We start from the raw sequence: 21,517 nt of genomic DNA, 5'->3' as shown, positions 1-21,517 counted from the left end.
TGAGATGAAGTAGGGTGGGAGGAGGCTCATGTAGCGCATAAACACCAGCCTGAACCAGTTGGGCCAAATGGCCTGTTTCTGTGCTGTAAATTCTCTCTAATTCAATGTACTACTGGCTCATTGAGTGGGAATAACCCGTATCAGCCACTAATTGATTGATGTCGGGTTTGCTTTACGGGGTCGTGAGGTTGACTTGCACCAGAAAACATTCTGAATTTACCAGCCCTGAGCTGTGCAAACAAAGAGCAGGATCATACTAACTTCCCAGCCAGAATGTGGAAATTCCCTGCCACTTTGTTGAGCTGCATTGAACCATGAATCCTGCAGGCATTTGGAGGGTCAGTGGAGTCAACATCTCTGAAAGAAAAATGACAAAACCATTTTCACAGGTCACTTGCATATTGACTTTCGCTGCCTGACAGAGATTAAAGTCTACAGGCTCCCAACACTTCAGGCGCAATTTGAACATCACAGTGGCAGACTAATTAATCACCACTTTAATGCATTTAAAGGCGAGCTGGATAAGTACATAAGGGAGAAAGGAATGGAAGGATAAGTTGTTAGGATGAGATTAAGTCGAATGGGAGGAGGCCGAATGGCCTGTTTCTGTGCTACAATTCTGTGTCACTCTAGGCAATTAATTTTGGTTTATGTTCTTTTTCATTTCCATTCTAATTCTCCAGCCCACTCCCAATCTGACCTCTCTGTCCTTGGCCACCTACACCGTTCCAATGAAGCTCATCTTAAGCTCAAGGAACAGCACTTCATCTTTTACCTCAGAGCCTTTCAGACTCAACATTATGCTCAACAATTTCAGATCATAAACACTGATCCCATTTTTTCAGTCTGCTCCTGCCATTCACACCTCCTCTAGACCCATCTTTTGTTTCTTTACTTGTCCCTTTTGCTTTGCAGCATCATCCCTTTTGTCATTTAATCTCTCCTGCCTTCCACCCTATCACAGACCTTCTCTTTTGTTCTTTTCCTCCCCGCCCTCCTTTCCCTGTCTCTGTACTTGCTTAAAACCAGTTACATTTCTAACATTTCTCAGTTCTGATGAAATGTCAGCTGGAGTTTTACACGGCAGTGGAGGCCTCGCCCACTGGATTAAAAGTCAGGGGCGCGCCCACCTCCGCCAAGCCTGGAAGCTATGCAGCGATTTTACATGGCCCAGGCCCTTAATTGGCCTTGGGTGGGACTTCCGCCCCTCACAGGGTGCCCGATCAGGAGGGCACCTCCCCCCTGGGGGTGCAGTTACTGAAGTTCCCAGCTGTTGCTGCTAAAATACCAGTGGCGGTGGGAGGAAGCCCTTAAGTGGCAAGTAATTGGTCACTTAAGGGCCTTAATTGGCCTGGGGCAGGCGGGCCGTTTTCAACCTCCCCCGCTGCTGGTAAATGGCAGCAGGGCCAGGTAGGTGATGGGAACGACACCCCCTGCCTCCTACTTAATTTTACCCGCCCCCCCCTCCCCCGCCCCCAACCTCCAGTCAGCTCGTGTGGGCATGGGTCAGGGGCGGTGTAGGGTGTAAACTTCCGGCTGTTAGCTCTCTTTCTCTCTCCACGGATGCCGCCCGACCTGCTGAGCATTTTCAGCATCTTATGTTTTCATTTCAGATTTTCAGCATCTGCAGTATTTGTTTTTTGTTTAGGTTCTCTTGTTAAATGTTTTGAGAGCAACGGAATAATTCCACTTGTTGCAGTGTGGAGATATGGTCACTGTTTATCTTGTCCAGCATTCGGCGAGACGGAAAGAAGCGATCACAAGTACTAAACATCTGAAATAAAAACGGGAAATTTGGGATATTGGACAATATCTTGAAGTGGGTACATGGAGGTGCGATACAGATGATCCATGATGTCATTGAATGATGCAAAAAGTTCAAGGGGCTGAATGACCTCCTCTTCTTCCTATGTTCCAAAAATTTAACATTTCAGATAGGAAGAAAAAATGTGCAGTTATATCGTGCCTACATTCCAAAGCATTTTGCAGCTAATGAAGTATCTTTGAATTGTCTAGCTTCCACCTTTGACAGAAAACATTACACTAGTTCTGATGAAAGGTCACAGACCAGAAATGTTAACTCTGTTTCTCTCTCCACAGATGCTGCCAGATCTGCTGAGTATTTCCAGCACTTTCTGTTTTTGTTACAGTGTTGTGGTTTGGGCACAGCAAGATCCCGCAAACTGCAACTTGATAGTGACCAGGCAATCTGTTTTAGTGATGTTGGTTGAGTTCTCCCCAGGACACCGGGGAGAACTCCCCTGCTCTTCAAAACTATGCCATGTTGATCGCTTGCATTTAACTGAGAGGGCAGATGGGGCTTAAAGTCTCATCCGAAAGACGGCTCCTCCGACAGTGCAGCACCCCCTCGGAACTGCACTGGACTATCAGCCTAGATTATGTGCTCAAATCTCTGAAGTGGGGCTTGAAACCGATATATCATAAGTGATGTGAATTCATTACCTTGGTCCCTTTGTTGCTTTTGTTCCATTAAACGATGACTTTATGAGGAATTTCATCAGGTTATGCTCCTTGTTGAGCTGTCGCTGAATATTTTGCACCATTCTGCAGGTAAATGTAAGTTCCCTGATTAATTTTGTGAAGGAAATAAATTCCTATTTAAACAGTCACCTGTATGTCAAAATGTCAATAGGAAGAAAATCCCTTTTGAAACTCACCTCTGCCAGGCTTTTTCCTTTGCTGAGAGTTCAAAGTAGGTCTAAATATTAAAAAATATATTTATAATATATAAAGGGAGGTCATAATTTCATTCCTTAGAAAAATATGAACATCTGAGGTAAAATGAGATTGGCCAAACAACAAACACTTGCATTTATATAGCAGTTTTAACAAAGTAAAATATCCCAAGGCACTCACAGGTGTGTTTATCAAACGAACTTTGACACTGAGCCACATAAGGCGATATTAGGACAAGTCACCAATAGCTTGGTCAACGAAGTAGGTTTTAAGAGTGGCTTAAGGTCTAGGCAGTTCAAGTCTGTTATTGTTCTCATTTTAACGGAGAACCCCAGTATCACAGTAATATAGACACTTGATCCTGCATCCGCAGGATGGAAGACAGTCGCATACTCAAGGACCTTCTGTGTGGTGAGGTAGCTGGGGCCAGACGACCAGTGGGGAGCCCAAAGCTCCGCTTCAAGGATGCTTGCAAGCCTGACATGAAGGCCCTAAATGTCGACTATCACACCTGGGCGTCACTAGCTGCGCAAAGATGGAAATGGCAACACATCCTGTGGACTGGTGTGCACGACCATGATGACCAGTTGCTAGAACAGCTTGGCAACAGGCACCAACATCAAAATCAACAACTCACAGCGTCACTTGGCTGCTTCCCATGTGGTACTTGTGGCCGAACCTGCCTCTCAAGGATTGGCCTTCACAGCCATCAGCAAAGGTGCGCCAAGATAAGACACCCCACCTAAACGGATTGTTTGCTGCGTGTTCATCATCTTTCATAGATGGAAGGATGCCAGTCTGATCCTGTGGCAAACCTCAGACTGTATTTGGTGAGATTTTAATAGTTTTTTTCAATATTTGTTCTTGGGGTGTGAGCATCACTAGCAAGACCAGCATTCATTGCCCTTGATCTGAATGGTGTGCTAGGCCACTTAAGACTGAACCACATTGCTGTGGGTTTGGAGTCACATATAGGGCAGGATGGCAGATTTCTTTCCCTAAAGGGCATTAATGAACCAGATGGGTTTTTCAAGAACCATCCTGTGGTTTCATGCTCATTATTAAGACTAGCAATTTATTCCAGATTTATTAATTAATTGAGTTTAAAATTCCCTCAGCTGCTGTGCTGGGATTTGAGCATTAGTCTAGTTTTTTTAAAATTCATTCATGGGATGTGGGTGTCACTGGCCAGGCCAGCATTTATTGCCCATCCCTAATTGCCCTTCAGAAGGTGGTGGTGAGCTGCCTTCTTGAACCGCTGCAGTCCATTTGGGGTAGGTACACCCACAGTGCTGTTAGGGAGGGAGTTCCAGGATTTTGACCCAGCGACAGTGAAGGAACGGCGATATAGTTCCAAGTCAGGATGGTGCGTAACTTGGAGGGGAACTTGCAGTTGATGGTGTTCTCATGTATTTGCTGCCCTTGTCCTTCTAGTTGGTAGAGGGTGCGGGTTTGGAAGGTGCTGTCTAAGGAGCCTTGGTGCATTGCTGCAGTGCATCTTGTAGATGGTACAAGATGATAGGTCTCTGGACTACTAGCCCACTAATATTACCACTATGCTACTGTCCCTCTCTCTTTCGCATGCACTCCAGATCTATCTCAGAGAGTGGAATGTATAGCTGAAGCGGGCATTCTGCGGTTCGCAGCTCTCAATGGGCAGTGACGACCTGGGTGAAGGTCTCAAGGAATCACGAGCTGTTGGACCAAGTCACCTCTGCCGAGCTCGACTCTCTGCTCAGCTGAGATCTGCACATCCATACTGATGAACAACAACTTGCCTTTGTATTGTGCCTTTAACGTAAGCACCATAAGAAAATTAAGAAATAGGAGTAGGCCATTCATCCCCTCGAGCCTGCTCCATCATTCAATACAGTCATGGCTGATCTTCTACCTCAACTCCAATTTCCTGCCCTATACTTGATTCCCTTAGTGCCCAAAAATCTATTAATATTTGTCTTGAATATACTCAATGACTGAGCATCCACAACTCTCTGAGGTAGAGAATTCCAAAGGTTCACAACCCTCTGAGTGAAGAAATTTCTCCTTATTTCAATCCTAAATAGCCGACCCTTATCCTGATGCTGTGACCCTTCATCAGGGGAAACAGCCTCTCAGCATCTACCCTGTCAAACTAAGAACTTCATTCTTTTCAATGCGATCGCCATTCATTTGTCGAAACTCCAGGGAATATCTCTCCTAATAGGGTAACCTTCTCATCCCAGGAATTAGTCTGGTAAGAAAGATTTCCTACACCGCTTCTCAGAAGTGAAATCAAAAAATAAATGGACACCACTCCTAAGAAGATGGAGAGAGTCCGTGCTACTCTCACTATCCGCGCTCGTCAAAGGCTGTACCAGGCAAATGGTGGAAACCATTCAACATCGCGTGGACATCAATTACAAAGGCGCCCCTTAATCCATATCAAGCATGCTGGCTGTTTTGTACTCGAGCCTTCACCAACTTAAAAGCTCTGCTGGTTTCAGGCAACATCAAATCTTCAAGGAGATTCAGCCAGCTTTTAGTGAGTCCTCAGCTGGAGTATTGTGTCCAATTCTGGGTACCACACTTTAAGAAGAATATCAAGGTTTTGGCATGAAATCCACTAGAATGGTATCAGGGATAAGGGATTACGGTTGTGTGGAGAGACTGGAGAAGCTGGGGTTGATCTCCTTACAGCAAGGAAGGTTAAGGGGAGATTTAAAAAGGTGTTCAAAATTATGAAGGGTTGTGATCGAGTAGATAGGAAGAAACTGTTTCCAGTGAAGGAAGGTCAGTAACCAGAGGACGCAGATTTAAGGTGATGGGGGACCGATGAGGAGAATTATTTCTACATTGCGAGTTGTAATGATGTAGAATGCCCTGGTTGAATCAAAGTCAATAGTAATTTTCAAAAGGAAAATGGATAAGTACTTGAAAAGGAAAAAATTACAGGGCTATGGGGAAAGAGCAGTGTGATTGTGACTAATTGAATAGCTTTTTCAAAGAACAGCACAGACATGATGGGTTGAATGGCCTCCTTCTTTGCTGTAAGGTTTGATGATAACTGGCTGCAAGGAGTGTGATTTTGTTGTAAGGCAAGGGATCTTCCCTCCTTGTTGGTTTTCATATTTGCGGGGATAACAATGCAATGAAATGAGGAACTGGCTCTGTGGGGAACCATTTTTGCAAATTCAGGTCCTACCCACTGAAATGCTCCATGGATCTGTATATCAACCCACTGTGGCAACAAACCTTCAGGATATATTTTTTTAAAAAGCATTTCAGATGCTTAAAACCATGGGAGCTGTACATTAACTGGTGCTGCATCTACTCTCTAAAGAAACTCTGGGTCAGTTCATCAAAATCAGTGATAAAAATGAAGTCGATAAAAGCTTACTGGCTCATACTGGAGGTCTCCAGACTCACCAACAATGGCTTCTGTCTGATCAAGCATGTCTGCTCCAACATCTTTGGACAATAAAGAACAACAGAAACAGGAATGATTTTACACGCATTTTTGTTCACTTTTGCTTTACGCTTTAGGTTAATTTCTGTTATTACGTAAAGTTTATAGCACAGAAACAGGCCATTTGACCCAACTGGTCTATGTTGGTGTTTATGCTGCACACGGGACTCCTCCCACCCCTCTTCACCTCACCCTATCAACCATTCCTTCTATTCCTTTCTCCCTCATGTATTTATCTAGCTTCCCTTTAAATACATCTATATCATTTTCCTCAATCACTCCCTGTGGTAGAGAGTTCCACATTCTCACCACTCTCTGGTTAAAGAAGTTTCTCCTGAATTCCCTATGGATTTATGAGTAACTGTCTTATATTGATGGCCCCTAGTTCTGGTCTCCCCCACAAGTGGAAACATCTTCTCTACATCGACCCTATTGAACACCTTCATAATATTAAAGACACCATCCAGTCATTTCTCAGCCTTATCATTTCTAGGGAAAAGGCACTGGGCCTGTTCAATCTTTCCATCGGTATAACGTCTTAGTTTTTATTCTGTTTTGGACATTCTTGCGATGTAGGTGTCACTGGTAAGACCACCATTTATTGCTAATTTCTCGTTGTCTTGAGAAGGAGATGGCTTGCAAGGCCTCTTCGGAGGGCACTTAAGAGTCAGCCACATTGGTTGTATGACTGGAGTGACATATTGGCCCAGCCTGGGTATGGATGGCAGGTTTCCTTCCCTAAAGGACGTTAGTGAACCTGTTGAGTTTTTACAATCCAACAGAAAATCTTGTAATTAATTCTCCACCTAACCTTTCTGTCCTCGGCCTGCTGCCAGTGTTCCAATGAAGCTCAACACAAGTTCTTGGAACAGCACCTCATCTTTCAACTGGGCACTTTACAGCCTTCTGGACTCAACATTGAGTTCAACAATTTTAGATCGTAATCTCTGCCCCCATTTTGTTTTGTGTTTCTTTGCTGGTTTTTTTTTTTTCTCTCTCTTGTTTCCTTCACTTTGCATTCGGACAGCAGCTATTCAGGATCCTGCCATTCACACCTCCTCTAGACACAGCTTTTGTTTCTTTCTTGTCCCATTACCACTCCCTTTAGCCTTTCACCATGAAACCTTTTGTGATTTAATCCCTCCTGCCCTTCACCCTATCACACACCTTCGACCTTCCCTTTTTTTCTTCTTCCCACCTTCACCCCTCTCACTTGCTCAAAACCTATTCTATTTCTAACTTTTTCCAGTTCTGCTGAAAGGTCATTAGCCTGAAACGTTAACTCTGTTTCTCTCTCCACAGCTGCTGCCTGACCTGCTGAGTGTTTCTAGCACTTTCTGTTTTTATTTCAGATTTCCAGCATTCGCAGTATTTTGCTTTTATTATCATGAAAGCGTCTTGTTCGCTAATGTCCTTCGAGTAAGGGAATCTTCCGTTTGTACGTGGTCTGGCCTACAGTTGACTCTTGTCCCAGTCTAGGTGGCTATCTAATAATGCCCTCATGGCAATTTGGAATGTCCGCATCCTCAGAAAAAATACATATTCAAAAAAATGATGTATAGCACTGAGGCCTGGGGACCACATATAACATTGTAATCCATGTTCCCATTAATTTGCATATATCCTAAGTTCCAAATACCATCAGATCTAGGTATTTCAATTTAGAATGAGGTCACAGCTCTAAAGATAGCCCATGCCAAATCTCCAGACGCACTAAATTCAAGTGGAATAAAACAGAGTAAGAAATAGGACTAAGTTCTGCGGTTCCCTGCCAAGACTTGTAAGCAGGCTATGGGCTGCCCTTATTTACCACTCAGCTAAATCATGAATGTAATGCAGTTACGAAGTGTTGATAGTTTTTCTCCTTCCTGAAGTTAAGCCCTTGCCTCTGTTCTGCACCATCCCCAGTGACCCAATTGAAATTAGAAGCTTGCTGTGTTGAGAACTAGTCAACTTTCTAATATTCCATAAAGCAAGCAATTAGCACATTCACTAAACAACCACACACGGGATCACTCGCTAACCAGCCGTACATGTGATCACTCACTAATCAACCACACTCTTGATCGCTCACTAGACAACCACACATGCATAATAATGTAAATGTGAGTCACATGTCGGCCAGACCAGGTAAGGATGACAGATTTCCTTCCCTTAGGGACATTAGTGAACCAGATGGAGTTTTTTTTACAATTTGTTGATAGTTTCGTGGCACCATTACTGAGACTAGCTTTCAATTCCAGACATTTTTTTTCATTCATTGAATTTAAATTCCACCAGCTGCCGTGATGAGATTTGAACCCATGTCCCCAGGGCATTAGCCTGGGCCTCTGGATTATTAGTGCAGTGACATTACCACTATGTGACCGCCTGCCCTGAGAGAGTTCATGCCATTGCTGTACAATCTAGTCAGTCCCATTCTACCACTCTGTCCCTATGGCCCTGCAAGTTTCTTTCTCTCAAGTGCCCATTCAATTTCCTGTATAAATCATTCGTTGTCTCCACTTCCACCACCCTCATAGGCAGCGAGTTCCAGATCATTACCACTCACTGTGTAAAAAAAGCTCTTTTTCACATCCCCCCTGTATCTCTTGCCCAAAACCTTAAATCTGTGTCCTCTTGCACCATTAGCTAATGGGAACAGCTTTTCTTTGTTGGCCTTATCTAAATCTGCCATAATCTTCAACACCTCTATCAAATCTCTCCACACCCTCCTTATAAGGAGGGGTAAATCCCTCACCATGTTTAAAATGGAGGGAGAAATGAGGTTCTGTTTAACTCTCATTCTTTAAATGTCGTCAGCGGGAAGTGCAGAAAGTGCCGGGAGACCCTGAGACACTATAGCAGCAGGGGGAAGGGAGTTAGGTGTGGGAGGCCCCTGGGGTTACATTATGGAATCAGTAACACTGAGACACAGGCACACAACCACAGAGACACACACACACAGGCACACAAACACAGAGACACAGACAGAGACAGACACACAGACAGACACACAGACAGAGACTGTACAATTCACGCTGACATCACCCCCCCCCACCCCCCCCACAAACAGAACCTCATTTCCATTGTCTGCCCAGTCCTATGTTGGAGGTTTAGTGTGTATGTTTTGGGGGTGTGTGTTGGATCAGTGTTTGATATTTTCAAACTGTCGTGACATTCCCAACAAGGGAAAAAGTTAAAGGTTTAAAATTAACCAAGAAATAGCTCAAAGCATCGCTGTCCTGGAGCAAGGCAGGCAGGGAGAGATGAAAAGAGAGAGGGAGGGAGACGTGGTGTGAGGGAGAGGCAGAGGGGGAGACACAAAGGGAGAGACAGAGAAATAGAGAGAGACAGAGAGAGAGGGAGTGACAGAGAGGGACAGACAGAGTGGGGGGAGAACCTTTACATATGCTTATGACAGATGCCAGGTAGAAAATACTATTGTGAACCAGGCTGAATATAGAAGGTCCAGAGGGGAAGTGAAAAAGCAAATAAGAAAAGCAAAGAGAGAGCATGAAAAGAGACTGGCAGCTAGCATTAAAGGAAATCCCAAAGTTTTCTATAGGCATATAAATAGTAAAAGGGTGGTAAAAGGAAGAATGGGGCCGATTTGGGACCATAAAGAGGATTTACACATGGAGGCAGAGGGCATAGCTGAGGTATTAAATGAATACTTTGCAACCCAGGCAATGATGAAAGAGGAGGCAATTCAGACACTAGAGGGGTTTAAAATTGATAAAAAGGATGTATTAGATAGACTGTCTGTACTTAAAGTGGACAAGGTACCAGGACTGGATGAGAGGCATCCAAGGATATTGAGGGAAGTGAGGGTGGAAATCGCAGAGGCAATGGCCATAATTTTTCAGTCTTCCTTAGACTCGAGGATGGTGCCAGAGGACTGGAGAATTGCAAACATTACACCCTTGTTCATAAAAAGGGTGAAAAGATAAACCCAGCAACTACAGGCCAGTCAGTTTAACTTTGGTGGTGGGGAAACTTCTAGAAAAAAATAATTCGGGACACACTTAATAGTTACAGGGATAAATGTGGGTTAATTAAGGAAAGTCAGCATGGATATCTTAAGGGAAAATCATGTTTAACTAAGGTGCTGGAGTTTTTTGAGGAGGTAACAGAGAGGGTTGATGAGGGCAGTGCAGTCAATGCAGTGTACATGGACTTTCAAAAGGCATTTGATACAGGGCCACACAACAGACTTGTGAGCAAACCTATAGCTCATGGAATAAAAGGGATGGTAGTAACATTGATATGAAATTGGCTGAGTGACAGGAAACAAAGAGTAGTGGTTAATGGATGTTCTTTGGGCTGGAGGAAGGTTTATAGTGGAGTTCCCCAGGGGTCAGTGTTGGGACCCTTGCTTTTCCTGATATATATTAATGACCTAAACCTTGGTGTACAGGGCACAATTTCAAAGTTTGCAGATAGTATGAAACTTGGAAGTATTGTGAACTGTGAGGGGGATAGTGTAGAACTTCAAAAGTTCCTGGACAAGTTGGTGGAATGGGCAGACAGGTGGCAGATGAAGTTCAATGCAGAGAAATGTGAAGTAATACATTTTGGTAGGAAGAACATGGAGAGAGAATATAAAATAAAGGGTACAATTCTAAAAGGGGTGCATACGCAGAGGAACCTGGGTGTATATGTACATAAGTCATTGAAAGTGGCAGGACAGGTTGAGAGAGGGGTTAATAAAGCATACAGTATCGTGCGCTTTATCAATAGGAGTGTAGAGTACAAGAGCAAGGAAGTTATGTTGAACTTGTATAGGACACAAGTTCGTCCTCAGCTGCAGTATTGCGTCCAGTTCTGGGTGCCGCACTTTAGGAAAGACGTGAGGGCATTGGAGAGAGTACAGAAAAGATTCACGAGAATGGTTCCAGGGATGAGGAATTTCAGTTACCAAGATAGTTTGGCGAAGTTAGGACTGTTTTCCTTGGAGAAGAGGAGGCTGAGAGGTGATTTGATAGAGGTATTCAGAATCATGAGGGGACTGGACAGAGTAGATAGGGAGAAACTGTTCCCATTAGTGAAAGGATGAGAATGAGAGGACACAGATTTAAAGTATTTGGTAAGAGAAGCAAAAATTACATGAGGAAAAACGTTTTCACGCAGCGAGTGGTTAAGGTCTGGAATGCGCTGCCTGAGAACCTGGTGGAGGCAGGTTCAACTGAAGAATTTCGCTCCAAGGAGAGCACCCCCAGCTTCTGCAACCTAATCTTGTAGCAAAAATGCCTCATCCCTAGAACCATTCTGACAAATCTCAAAGACCCTCACTTACTTCCTATAGTGTGTTTGTGAAACAATACCAGATACTTACAGTCACATTTCATAGCCACTGTGATGTCAATATTTACTTGGAGTTTGCTGAAATAAGAATACAAAATAGTTTAGAAATTGGTAATTTCAGATGGATTTAGTTTCCACAAGGAGGGGGGGAGGGGGTCTCGTGATTGGCCACCTTAACTTCAACGTAAGATTCACAGTGCGATGTTTCTCTGAGGTTCGTGCAGGCCATTGGAAGGAAACCCCCTGCTGAAATCCAACCACTAGTGCTTCAGACCTTTCGAATGAGATATCTCTATCGTCATGTTTCCTCACAGTTCCTGCTTTATTGAATAGCCAATGTGAAGGGCTGGTGCCAACAGTCTAAACACCAGCAATACCCATAGTCTATATACCACTAATGACCACAGTCTAGACACCAGCAATACCCATAGTCTAGACACCACCAATACCCAGTCTAGTCACCACCAATGCCCGCTGTCTAGTCAACACCAATGCCCGCCGTCTAGACACCAGCAATACCCATAGTCTAGACACCACCAATACCCAGTCTAGTCAACACCAATGCCCGCAGTCTAGACACCAGCAATACCCTTAGTCTACATACCACAGATGCCCACAATCTAGACACCAGCAATACCCATAGTCTAGACACCACCAATAGCCAGTCTAGTCAACACCAATGCCCGCAGTCTAGACACCAGAAATACCTATAGTCTAGACACCACCGATGCCCACAATCTAGACAACAGCAATACCCATAGTCTAGACACCATCAATGGCCACAGTCTAGACACCACCAATACTGCAGTCTTGCCACCACCAATGTCCACAGTCTAGACACCAGCAATACCCATGCTATAGACACCACCAATGTCCACAGTCTAGACACCACCAATGCCCCCAGTCTAGGCACCACCAATGCTCACAGTCTAGACACTAGAAGTACCCATAGTCTAGACACCATCAATAACCACAGTCTAGGTATGACCAATGTCTACAGTCTAAACATCACCAACACCCACAATCTAGACAGCAACAATGCCTTAAGTCTAGATGCCATCAATGTCTACAGTCTAGACACCCATCACAGACCACATTCGAGACACCATTGCTCAAAGTCTAGACACCGTTACACACCACAGTCAAGACACCATGAATGCCCACTGTCCAGATACCACCACAACCCTCACTGTGTGCATGATTAATGCCCACAGTCTAGGCCTTTAACTCATGATCTTCTGACACAGAAACACGAGTGTTACTGACTGAGCCATAACTGACACCCCATGAACATAAAAGTTCTGAGCAGAGATAAATTGGCTTGGAATTTTCAGGCCAATAAACAGAAGTTTTTATAATAGATACCAGAACACAAGGGGCTGGATTTTATAATCTTGCCACCAAAACAATGGCCTGTGCGGGCCGCCCCCGGACACATGGAGTGGGCGGGCTGTCTGTCGCTGGCAATGGTGTCAGCTGCCTATGTGCAGACGCAGATGCCATTTTTAAAGGGCTGGTAGCCCAATTGGCTAATTTAAATATTTAAAAGTAAATTGAATTAAACCAAATAAACACATCTCTTTTGCCCCTTTCCCGCCCTCCCAGTATCAATTAATCATTTGCCCTTCACCCCCCCCCCCCAAAGCTGCACAAACTTTCCACTACAACCCTTCCCACCATCCCCTACACCCATGATGTTAACTTGACCCTGTGCCCACCTCCCCCTACCCCGCACTGAGAAACTTACCTCCCCCCCTCCCCACTAGTGCTGCACCTTGTTTTCCCGGACAGGGATCCGAAGGCAGGGGAGTGCCGGCTGCCAGACCGAAGATCGGAGCGGGATATTAGACGGTGACATGAGCTTAATTAAATCAATCATTTTAATTTATTTAAATATTCAAATTGGGGTCCTATCGCCAAGCGGTGGGAGGGCCGACACAAGGCCTCACCGCCGTCAGTAATACCAGGCTGGGCTTCCTGGCGTCGGGTTGCACGGCGGTCCTCTCCCAGAGACATTTTCTGCCCCCTCCTGCCACGAAATCCGACGTCGGTGGAGGGGGGGTGGGTCGTTAAAATCCAGCCCTAGGAGTGTACCATCTGCAAGATGCACTGCAGCAACTTGCCAAACCTCCATCGACAGCACCTTCCAAACCTGCAACGGGGCAGGGCAAGGGTAGCAGACACATGGGAACACCACCACTGCAAGTTCCCCTCCAAGTCACACACCATCCTGACTTGGAACTATATCGCTGTTCCTTCACTGTCATTGAGTCAAAATCCTGGAACTCCCTTCCTATCAGCACTGTGGGTGCACTTACACTACATGAGGTGCAGGCGGCTAAAGAAGGCAGCTCACCACCACCTTCTCAAGGGCAATTAGGGATGGGCAATAAATGCTGGCACAGCCAGTGACATTCAACCATGAATGAATTTTTAAAAATCCAAAGAGACTAAGAAAGAGGAAAAGGATTCTGATACGAATGAATTAGCGCTTGTACCATACAACAACATCGGCCCTTAGGCAGCATCTGTAAATCGAGATAATCATACCTGGAGATATTTGTATCAACTTGATAGTTGTATTTTATCCAGCTGTCTTGAAAATAAGAGTATTCCCCAATCGTTAGGATAGTAATTAGTGTGAAGGCGAGCAGTGAAACTGCAAAAAGAGAGTTCAAAGTTTCTACTTAGCATGTTGTACAGACAACTTAATCATTCTACATCAACATAATGAAGATTAGATTATTTTATAACCAGTCTCTCCTGTAACCTCATTAAAGGGCTGTTATTAACACCATAAACTGAGCTCTTTATCACCATCTCACGAACCCTAAAATAAGCTCAAATCCTTGTTATCACTTCATTATTTTTATACGATGTCTGAGACCAAACCCCAGTCTGTTCGTAACCTTTGGTGTCATGGTTGACCCCGAGATGAGCTTCTGACCACATACTCACACCATCACTATTTCCACATCCATAACATTTCCTGATTTCACCACGTCTCAGCTCACCTACTGCCGAAATCCTCATTCATGCCTTTGTTTCCTCTTGACTTGACCATTCCAACCTACTCTTGGCTGGTCTCCCACATTCTACCCTCCATAAACTTGAGGTCATCCAAAACTCTGCTGCCCCTGTCTTAACTTGCACCCATCATCCCTGTGCTCGCTGACCAACATTGGCTCCCACTCAAGCAACGTCTTGATGTTAAAATTCTCATCTTTCAAATCCCTCCATGGCCTGGCCCCTCCCTATCCCTAATCTCCTCCAGCCCAACAAACCTCTGAGATATCTGTGCTCATCTAATTCTGGCCTCTTGATCATCCCTAATTTTAGTCACTCCACCATTGGTGACCGTGCCTAGGCCCCAAGCTCTAGAATACCCTCCCTAAACCTCTCCACTTTTAGGACACTCCTTAAAACCCACCTCTTTGACTAAACTTTTGGTCATATGACCTAATATCTCCTTTTGTTGCTCAGTGTCATGCTTTGTTTAATAATGCTCCTGTGAAGCGCCTTGAGACCTTTTATTAGATTAAAAGCACTATATAAATATAGGTTGTTGTTGTTGTATTATATGTGTGCATATCTGGCAGTCTTGTGGTTCTGGAGTGTGATTGCAATGTTTAGCTTCTCATCTGGCCCTATCGCTTTAATGTAAGGAGTGACCTAATTAGGTCTTGAGCTCAATTGTAGGCTTGGGACATCTGTAGTGTGACAGATGTGCTCAGAATTTTGGAATAAACTATTGGATATCACGGAGTGCAAAGGGTTTAAATACGTTCCATTGTTTGGAGCAGGTGATACATTAGATGTCACATTCTTGGTGTCACATTCCAGATGTCACACTTTGTTGCAAATGGGAAGCAACCTTACATTAAAAAAAAATCAGGTGCTTGAATATTAAAAGCAATTTACTGATCTCAGGAATTTACCTTTCTGGATACTTCCCCCAGGGAATACATGAGCAGTGGCTTTAAGAAGGGACAGGCCAGGCTAGCAGCTAGAAGTCACAACACATTCCACAACAACTGTGAGCAATGCCAGGAGAGAGCCGCTATAAATAAAAATATAGAATAATTTCATTCATTGCCAGGAGAGTGAGAAGCCCTGCCTATCTTGTCACGTTCGAAATTGAGCAAAGTAAGAAAGTTGCAGCAGAATTTTTCTGACCAGTTGCAACCGATCCTATTTTTGCATGAGAGCATTGGCCCAGGACAGAACCAGGACAGGACAGTTCCAAACACCACTCAACTGTCAAATTATGTCCGATAATGCTCCTTGGAAGCACCTTGGGTTGTTTAATGACATTAAAGGCGCTATATAAATGCAAATTGTTGCTGTTGTTGGAAGAAGTTGAGAGGAATATTGTATTTTATCAGGGGGAATTTCCTTGGTTGGGGGAAGAGTTCTCTTGATCGGTGTAACTTCAGTGTAAACCCAGATGCACAAGTTACCCACAAAGTTAGAATGGCTGCCAGCTGAAGTCAGGAAATTCCCAGCATTTGCTTCTGTTACTATTACATGACCTAAATGGTCGGTGTGTTACTTAATTTTAGTGAGATAAATAAATAGAATAAAGTCCTCCTTTGTTTATTTGAAGCATATATTCTGGCCATCACAGTTTTGTTTTTTTATACGCTAGATATCCTTGGGGATTCATTGTGACCGGTAAGTGTAGCTAGCATCCCTTATGATCAGGGTTCACCCTTTTCATGTCCAGTACCTCAATAAAATGTAGTGAGATCCAGGGGAAAGATGAATGCAGTGAGTGCATGGCGGAAAATTACATGCTGCCCACTTGAGATCTGCGAAGATGCATTCCTTGAGTCTGCAGTTTGGCTTCCTATTTCAGACCACCACAGATCTGCAACTGGCAGTTGTTGCTTTCATTTGACTCCTAAGTGCATTAAAACTGATAGGGTTTGACCTATCGAAAATTGGAGGGTCACTGCAGTGTGAATCCAGGTTTGATAATGAAACTAAGAAGATTTATATAACGCCTTTCATGGCCTCAGGATGTCCCAAATTGCTTCACAGCCAATTAAGTACTTTTGAAGTGTAGTCCCTGGGGCAAGGGGCAGCAAACATTGGTAGGGGTTGTTTATAGGGCACTAAACAGTAGTAATAGTGTGGGGCATGGTATTAATCAGGAGATTAGAGAAGCATGTAGCATGGGTAATACAGTAATCATGGATGACTTCAATCTGCACATAGACTGGGTAAACCTAGTGAACATTAATGCTGTGGAGGATGAGTTTCTGGAGTGTGTTAGGGATTCTTTTCTAGAACAGTATGTTGAGGAACTGACTAGAAAACAGGCTACTTTAGATCTTGTATTATGTAATGAGAAAGGGCTAATTAATAATCTTGTTGTAAAAGAACCTTTAGGGATGAATGACCATAATATGATAGAATTTTACATTATGTTTGAAAGTGAAGCAGTTCTATCTGAAGCTAGGGTGTTAAATTTGAACAAAGGAAATTGTGAAGGTATGAGGGAAAATTGGCTGAAGCGGATTGAGAAAATACATTAAAAGGCATGACAGTACATAGGCAATGGATAGTCTTTAAAGAAATATTACATAGTTTACAGCAACTAAACATTCCTTCAAGGCACAAAAACCCCAAAAGTAAAGGCAGTCAATTGTGGATAACAAAGGATTGTATAAGATTAAAAGAAAAGACCTATAAAGTTGCCAGAAATAGTAGTAAACCTGAGGGATTGGGAGGATTTTCGAATACAGCAAAGGAGAACCAAAAAAAACTGATAAAGAAAAGGAGAATAGTACATGAATGTAAACTAGCAAAAAACATAAAAACAGACTGTAAAAGCTTCTATAGGTACATAAAACGGAAATATTTGGCCAAGACAAATGTGTGTCCATTACAGGCAGAGTCAGGAGAATTTATAATGGGGAATAGATAAACGGCAGAGAAGCTAAATGATTACTTTGTGTCTGTCTTCACCAAGGAAGATACAAGAAATCTCCCAGAATTAGAGATCCAAGGGATTAGGGAGAATGAGGAATTGAAGGAAATTAGTATTAGTAAGAAGGTTGTATTGGAGAAATGAATGGGGATGAAGGTTGATAAGTCCCCAGGACCTGATATTCTGCATCCCAGAGTGTTGAAAGAGGTAACTATGGAGATAGTGGATGCATTGGTGATCATCTTCCAAAATTCTATAGATTTTGGAGCGGTTCCTGCAGATTGGAAGGTAGCAAATGTCACCCCACTATTTGAGAAGGGAGGGAGAGAGAAAACAGGGAATTATAGACCTGTTAGCCTTACATCAGTTGTTGGGAAAATGCTTGAATCTATTCTAAAAGATGTGTTAAATGGACACTTGGATAATAATGATCTGATTCAACTTGGATTTATGAATGGGAATTCATGTTTGACGAACCTGTTGGAGATTTTTGAGGATGTTACTAACAGAATTGATAAAGGGAGGTCGGTGGACATAGGGTTTTCAGAAGGCTTTTGATAAAGACCCCCACAGGAGGTTGGTTAGTAAAATTAAAGCACATGGGATAGGAGGTAATATACTAGCATGGATTAGGGATTGGTTAACAGGCAGAAAGCAGAGAGTAGGAATAAATGGGTCATTCTCATGTTGGCAGGCTGTGACTAGTGGGGTACCGCATGGATCAGTGCTTGGGCCCCAGCTGTTCACAATATATATCAATGATTTGGATGTGGGCACCAAATGTAGTATTTCCAAGTTCATGGATGACACAAAACTAGGTGGGAATGTATGTTGTGAGGAAGATGCAAAGTGGCTTCAAGGGGATTTGGACAGACTTGGTGAGTGGGCCAGATGGAATATAATGTGGAAAAATGTGAGGTTATCCACTTTGATAGGAGGAATAGATGTGCAGAGTATTTCTTAAATGATAAGAGATTAGAAAGTGTAGATGGACAAAGGGACCTGGGGTGTCCTCGTCAATAAGTCACTGAAAACTAACATGCAGGTGCAGCAAGCAATTAAGAAGGCTAATGGTATGTTGGCCTTTATTGGAAGAGGATTTGAGTACAGGAGTAGTGAAGTCTTGCTTCAACTCTATAGAACCTTGGTTAGACTGCACCTGGCGTACTGTGTGCAGTTTTGGTCTCCTTACCTTAGGAAGGATATTATTGCCATAGAGGGAGTGCAATGAAGGTTCACCAGACTTGTTCCCGGGATGGCAGGACTGTCCTATGAGGAGAGATTGGGGAAACTGGGCCTGTATTCTTCAGAGTTTCGAAGAATGAGAGGTGATCTCATTGAAACCTACAAAATACTTAAAGGGATAAACAGGGTAGATGCAGGTAAGATGTTTCCCCTAGTTGGGGAGTCTAGAACCCGGGGACACAATTTCAAAATAAGGGGGAAGCCACTTAGGACAGAGATGAGGAGAAATTTCTTTACTCAGAGGGTTGTGAATCTTTGGAATTCTCTACCCCAGAGGGCTGTGGAAGCTCAGTCATTGAGTATATTTAAAGCAGAGATTGACAGATTTCTAAATACCAATGACATAAAGGGATATGAGGATAGTGGGAAAAAGGCATTGAAGTGGATGATCAGCCATGATCATATTGAATGGTGGGGCAGGCTCGATGGGCTGAATGGCCTACTCCTGCTCCCATGTTTCTAATGTCAGAAACACAGCAGCAAATTTGTGCACAGTAAGCTCCCACAAATAGCAATGTGAATTGACCTGATCATTTGATTTCTTTTCAGTCATGTTAGTTGAGGAATAAATATTGGCCAGGGCACCATGGAGAGCTCCCTTGCTATTCTTCAAAATGGTGCCATGTGGCTCCTTTATATTTATTTTATTTTTATTTAGAGATACAGCACTGAAACAGGCCCTTCAGCCCACCAAGTCTGTGCCCACCATCAACCACCCATTTATACTAATCCTACACTAATCCCATATTCCTACTACATCCCCACCTGTCCCTATATTCCCCTACCACCTACCTATACTAGGGGCAATTTATAATGGCCAATTTACCTATCAACCTGCAAGTCTTTGGTGGTGGGAGGAAACCAGAGTACCCGGCGAAAGCCCACACAGACACAGGGAGAACTTGCAAACTCCACACAGGCAGTACCCAGAATTGAACCCGGGTTGCTGGAGCTGTGAGGCTGCAGTGCTAACCACTGCGCCACTGTGCTGCCTATATATTTACCTGAAGGAGCAGATGAGGCCACATCCAAGAGAAGGCACCTCCGCCAGTGCAGCACTCCCTCAGTTTTACACTAGGATTTTGTGCTGAGGTCTTTAGAGTGGGACTTGAACCTGCAATTTTCTGACCCAGAGGTGAATTTACTGAAAGGACCAGTTATGGGCAGCTTTATAAACTTAAACATTACATTTTACTTCAATATTGTGATAAAACCTATCTCTGCCAGTCGTGTGCTCCTAGATACAGGGAGTATGGTGGGGGAGCCAAGCTGAACACAAAGCTGCACAGCCTGCAGCATAGCTGCTTCTGCCAGTTTCCCACTCTACGGTTTTCTAGTTTCAGTCGTGCAGTCTAACTGAGACTTTATAATCACTAGTTGCTGGCAAACCCCAGCCCCAGCGATAAGGCTTTATTTTCATTCCATTGGCAGTGCTGTATCTCTGAAGTTACTGATCAACTGACTGCACACGACTGGAACCCATTAGCGAGCGGCACCAGAGGAGGAGATCTTGACAGTCAATCAGGATTTCCTGCATTACAACAGTGACTATACTACAAAAGTACTTTAATAGCAATAAAGGTGCTTTGGGACATTCTGAGGTCCTGAAAGGTGCTATATAAATGCATCTTCCTTTCTGTCTTTTTTAAATTCTTTCATGGGATGCAGGCATTGCTGGCAAGGCCATTCCGATTGCCCTTGACAACTGAGTGACTTGCCAGGCCATTTCAGAGGGCAGTTAAGAGTCAACCACATTGCTGTTGGTCTGGAGTCACATGTAGGCCAGACTAGGTAAGGATGGCAGATTTCCTTCCCTAGAGGGAAATCCCACCAGCTGCCGTTGTGGGATTTGAACCCACGTCTCCAGAGCATTAGGCTGGGCCTCTGGATTACTGGTTCAGTGACATTACCACTCTGCCACCGCTTCCCCTGTCTTTCTGTCTCTCTTCCTGACTGGCTGGCTGGCTATCTGTCTTTCTGACTGTCTGTCTGTCTGTCCGTCTGACTGTCTGTCTTTCTGCCCTTCCATCTGCCTGTCTGATTTTCAATCTGCCTGTCTTTCTGTCTGCCTGTCTTTCTGACTGAACGACTGTCTGACTTTTGACTGGTTTTCTTTCTGACCATTTGTCTGACTGTTGCCTGCCTTTCTGACTCTCTGACTGTCTGTCTGTCTTTCCATCTGTCTGTCTGATGGAGTGTCTGTCTGTCTTTTTTCTGTGAAAGGCGCCATAGAAACCCAAATCTTTTCTTCTCTCCATTTCAAATCTTATAGAAATGATGTCTTTTATAAAAAAAGGAATGAATGAAAGTCTTGCACTTCATGACCCCCGGATGTGCCAAAGCTCTTTATAGTCAATGAAGTACATCTGAACTGCAGTCACTGTTGTAATGTAGAAAATGCTACTTAAATGCTAAGTATTTGGAATCATAAAGCTGCTTGGAAAAGTGACAGGTCACCTGTGCCGCCGCTGATGGAGGTTTCGATGCACGCGTCAGGAACTTTTGGAAAAACATCCAACTCTTTGATGATGCTGGGGGATACCTTCCTGCTGAACCGTCTCCTCATCTTGTGACAAGTCCTCTTCCAAAGTCTCCTGTCACTCTTTCAATGATCTTCTGTTCAGACCCTGAATCCCGGTAACTGCTTTGCTTCAGGAAGTTTCAGGAAGACAGCCAAGTAGAAAACAACAAACTTTCACTTCACTCAATAATCTGACCCTGTTAAGCACTGCAGACTGAATTTTAAGCAGACTTCACGCATATACATCCGGGAGAATAGGATCTGATAATTTATAATGACGAAATATCCTGACAACTTGTTATGAAATTGGAGATAAGAAAGGAATTGGACTGGAGAGGGTGGAAATAGGACACGAGTGTAAAGGAGGAGATGGCTGATTCCCACATTA

The 21,517-nt window shown here is 43.8% G+C and overlaps 1 protein-coding gene across 1 annotated transcript in view; it reads right to left on the bottom strand.

Moving 5' to 3' along the window:
- The window catches only part of LOC137376924 (endoplasmic reticulum-Golgi intermediate compartment protein 2-like), a 60,627-nt gene extending 39,453 nt beyond the window's left edge, over positions 1-21,174 (bottom strand). Inside the window, exons 1-7 of the mRNA XM_068045878.1 lie at positions 21,066-21,174; positions 13,979-14,087; positions 11,460-11,506; positions 6,074-6,144; positions 2,679-2,719; positions 2,464-2,565; positions 262-357 (exon numbers count right to left, since the gene is read on the bottom strand). Of these exons, the coding sequence (XP_067901979.1) occupies positions 262-357; positions 2,464-2,565; positions 2,679-2,719; positions 6,074-6,144; positions 11,460-11,506; positions 13,979-14,087; positions 21,066-21,174 (575 nt within the window). The remainder of the gene's footprint in view (positions 1-261; positions 358-2,463; positions 2,566-2,678; positions 2,720-6,073; positions 6,145-11,459; positions 11,507-13,978; positions 14,088-21,065) is intronic.
- Positions 21,175-21,517: the final 343 nt, after the last annotated feature.

The sequence above is a fragment of the Heterodontus francisci genome, chromosome 14, assembly GCF_036365525.1.
Source record: "Heterodontus francisci isolate sHetFra1 chromosome 14, sHetFra1.hap1, whole genome shotgun sequence".
Classification (NCBI taxonomy): domain Eukaryota; kingdom Metazoa; phylum Chordata; class Chondrichthyes; order Heterodontiformes; family Heterodontidae; genus Heterodontus; species Heterodontus francisci.
The sequence above is the reverse complement of the archived record's forward strand: the minus strand, read 5'-3'. Positions and strand labels throughout refer to the sequence as shown.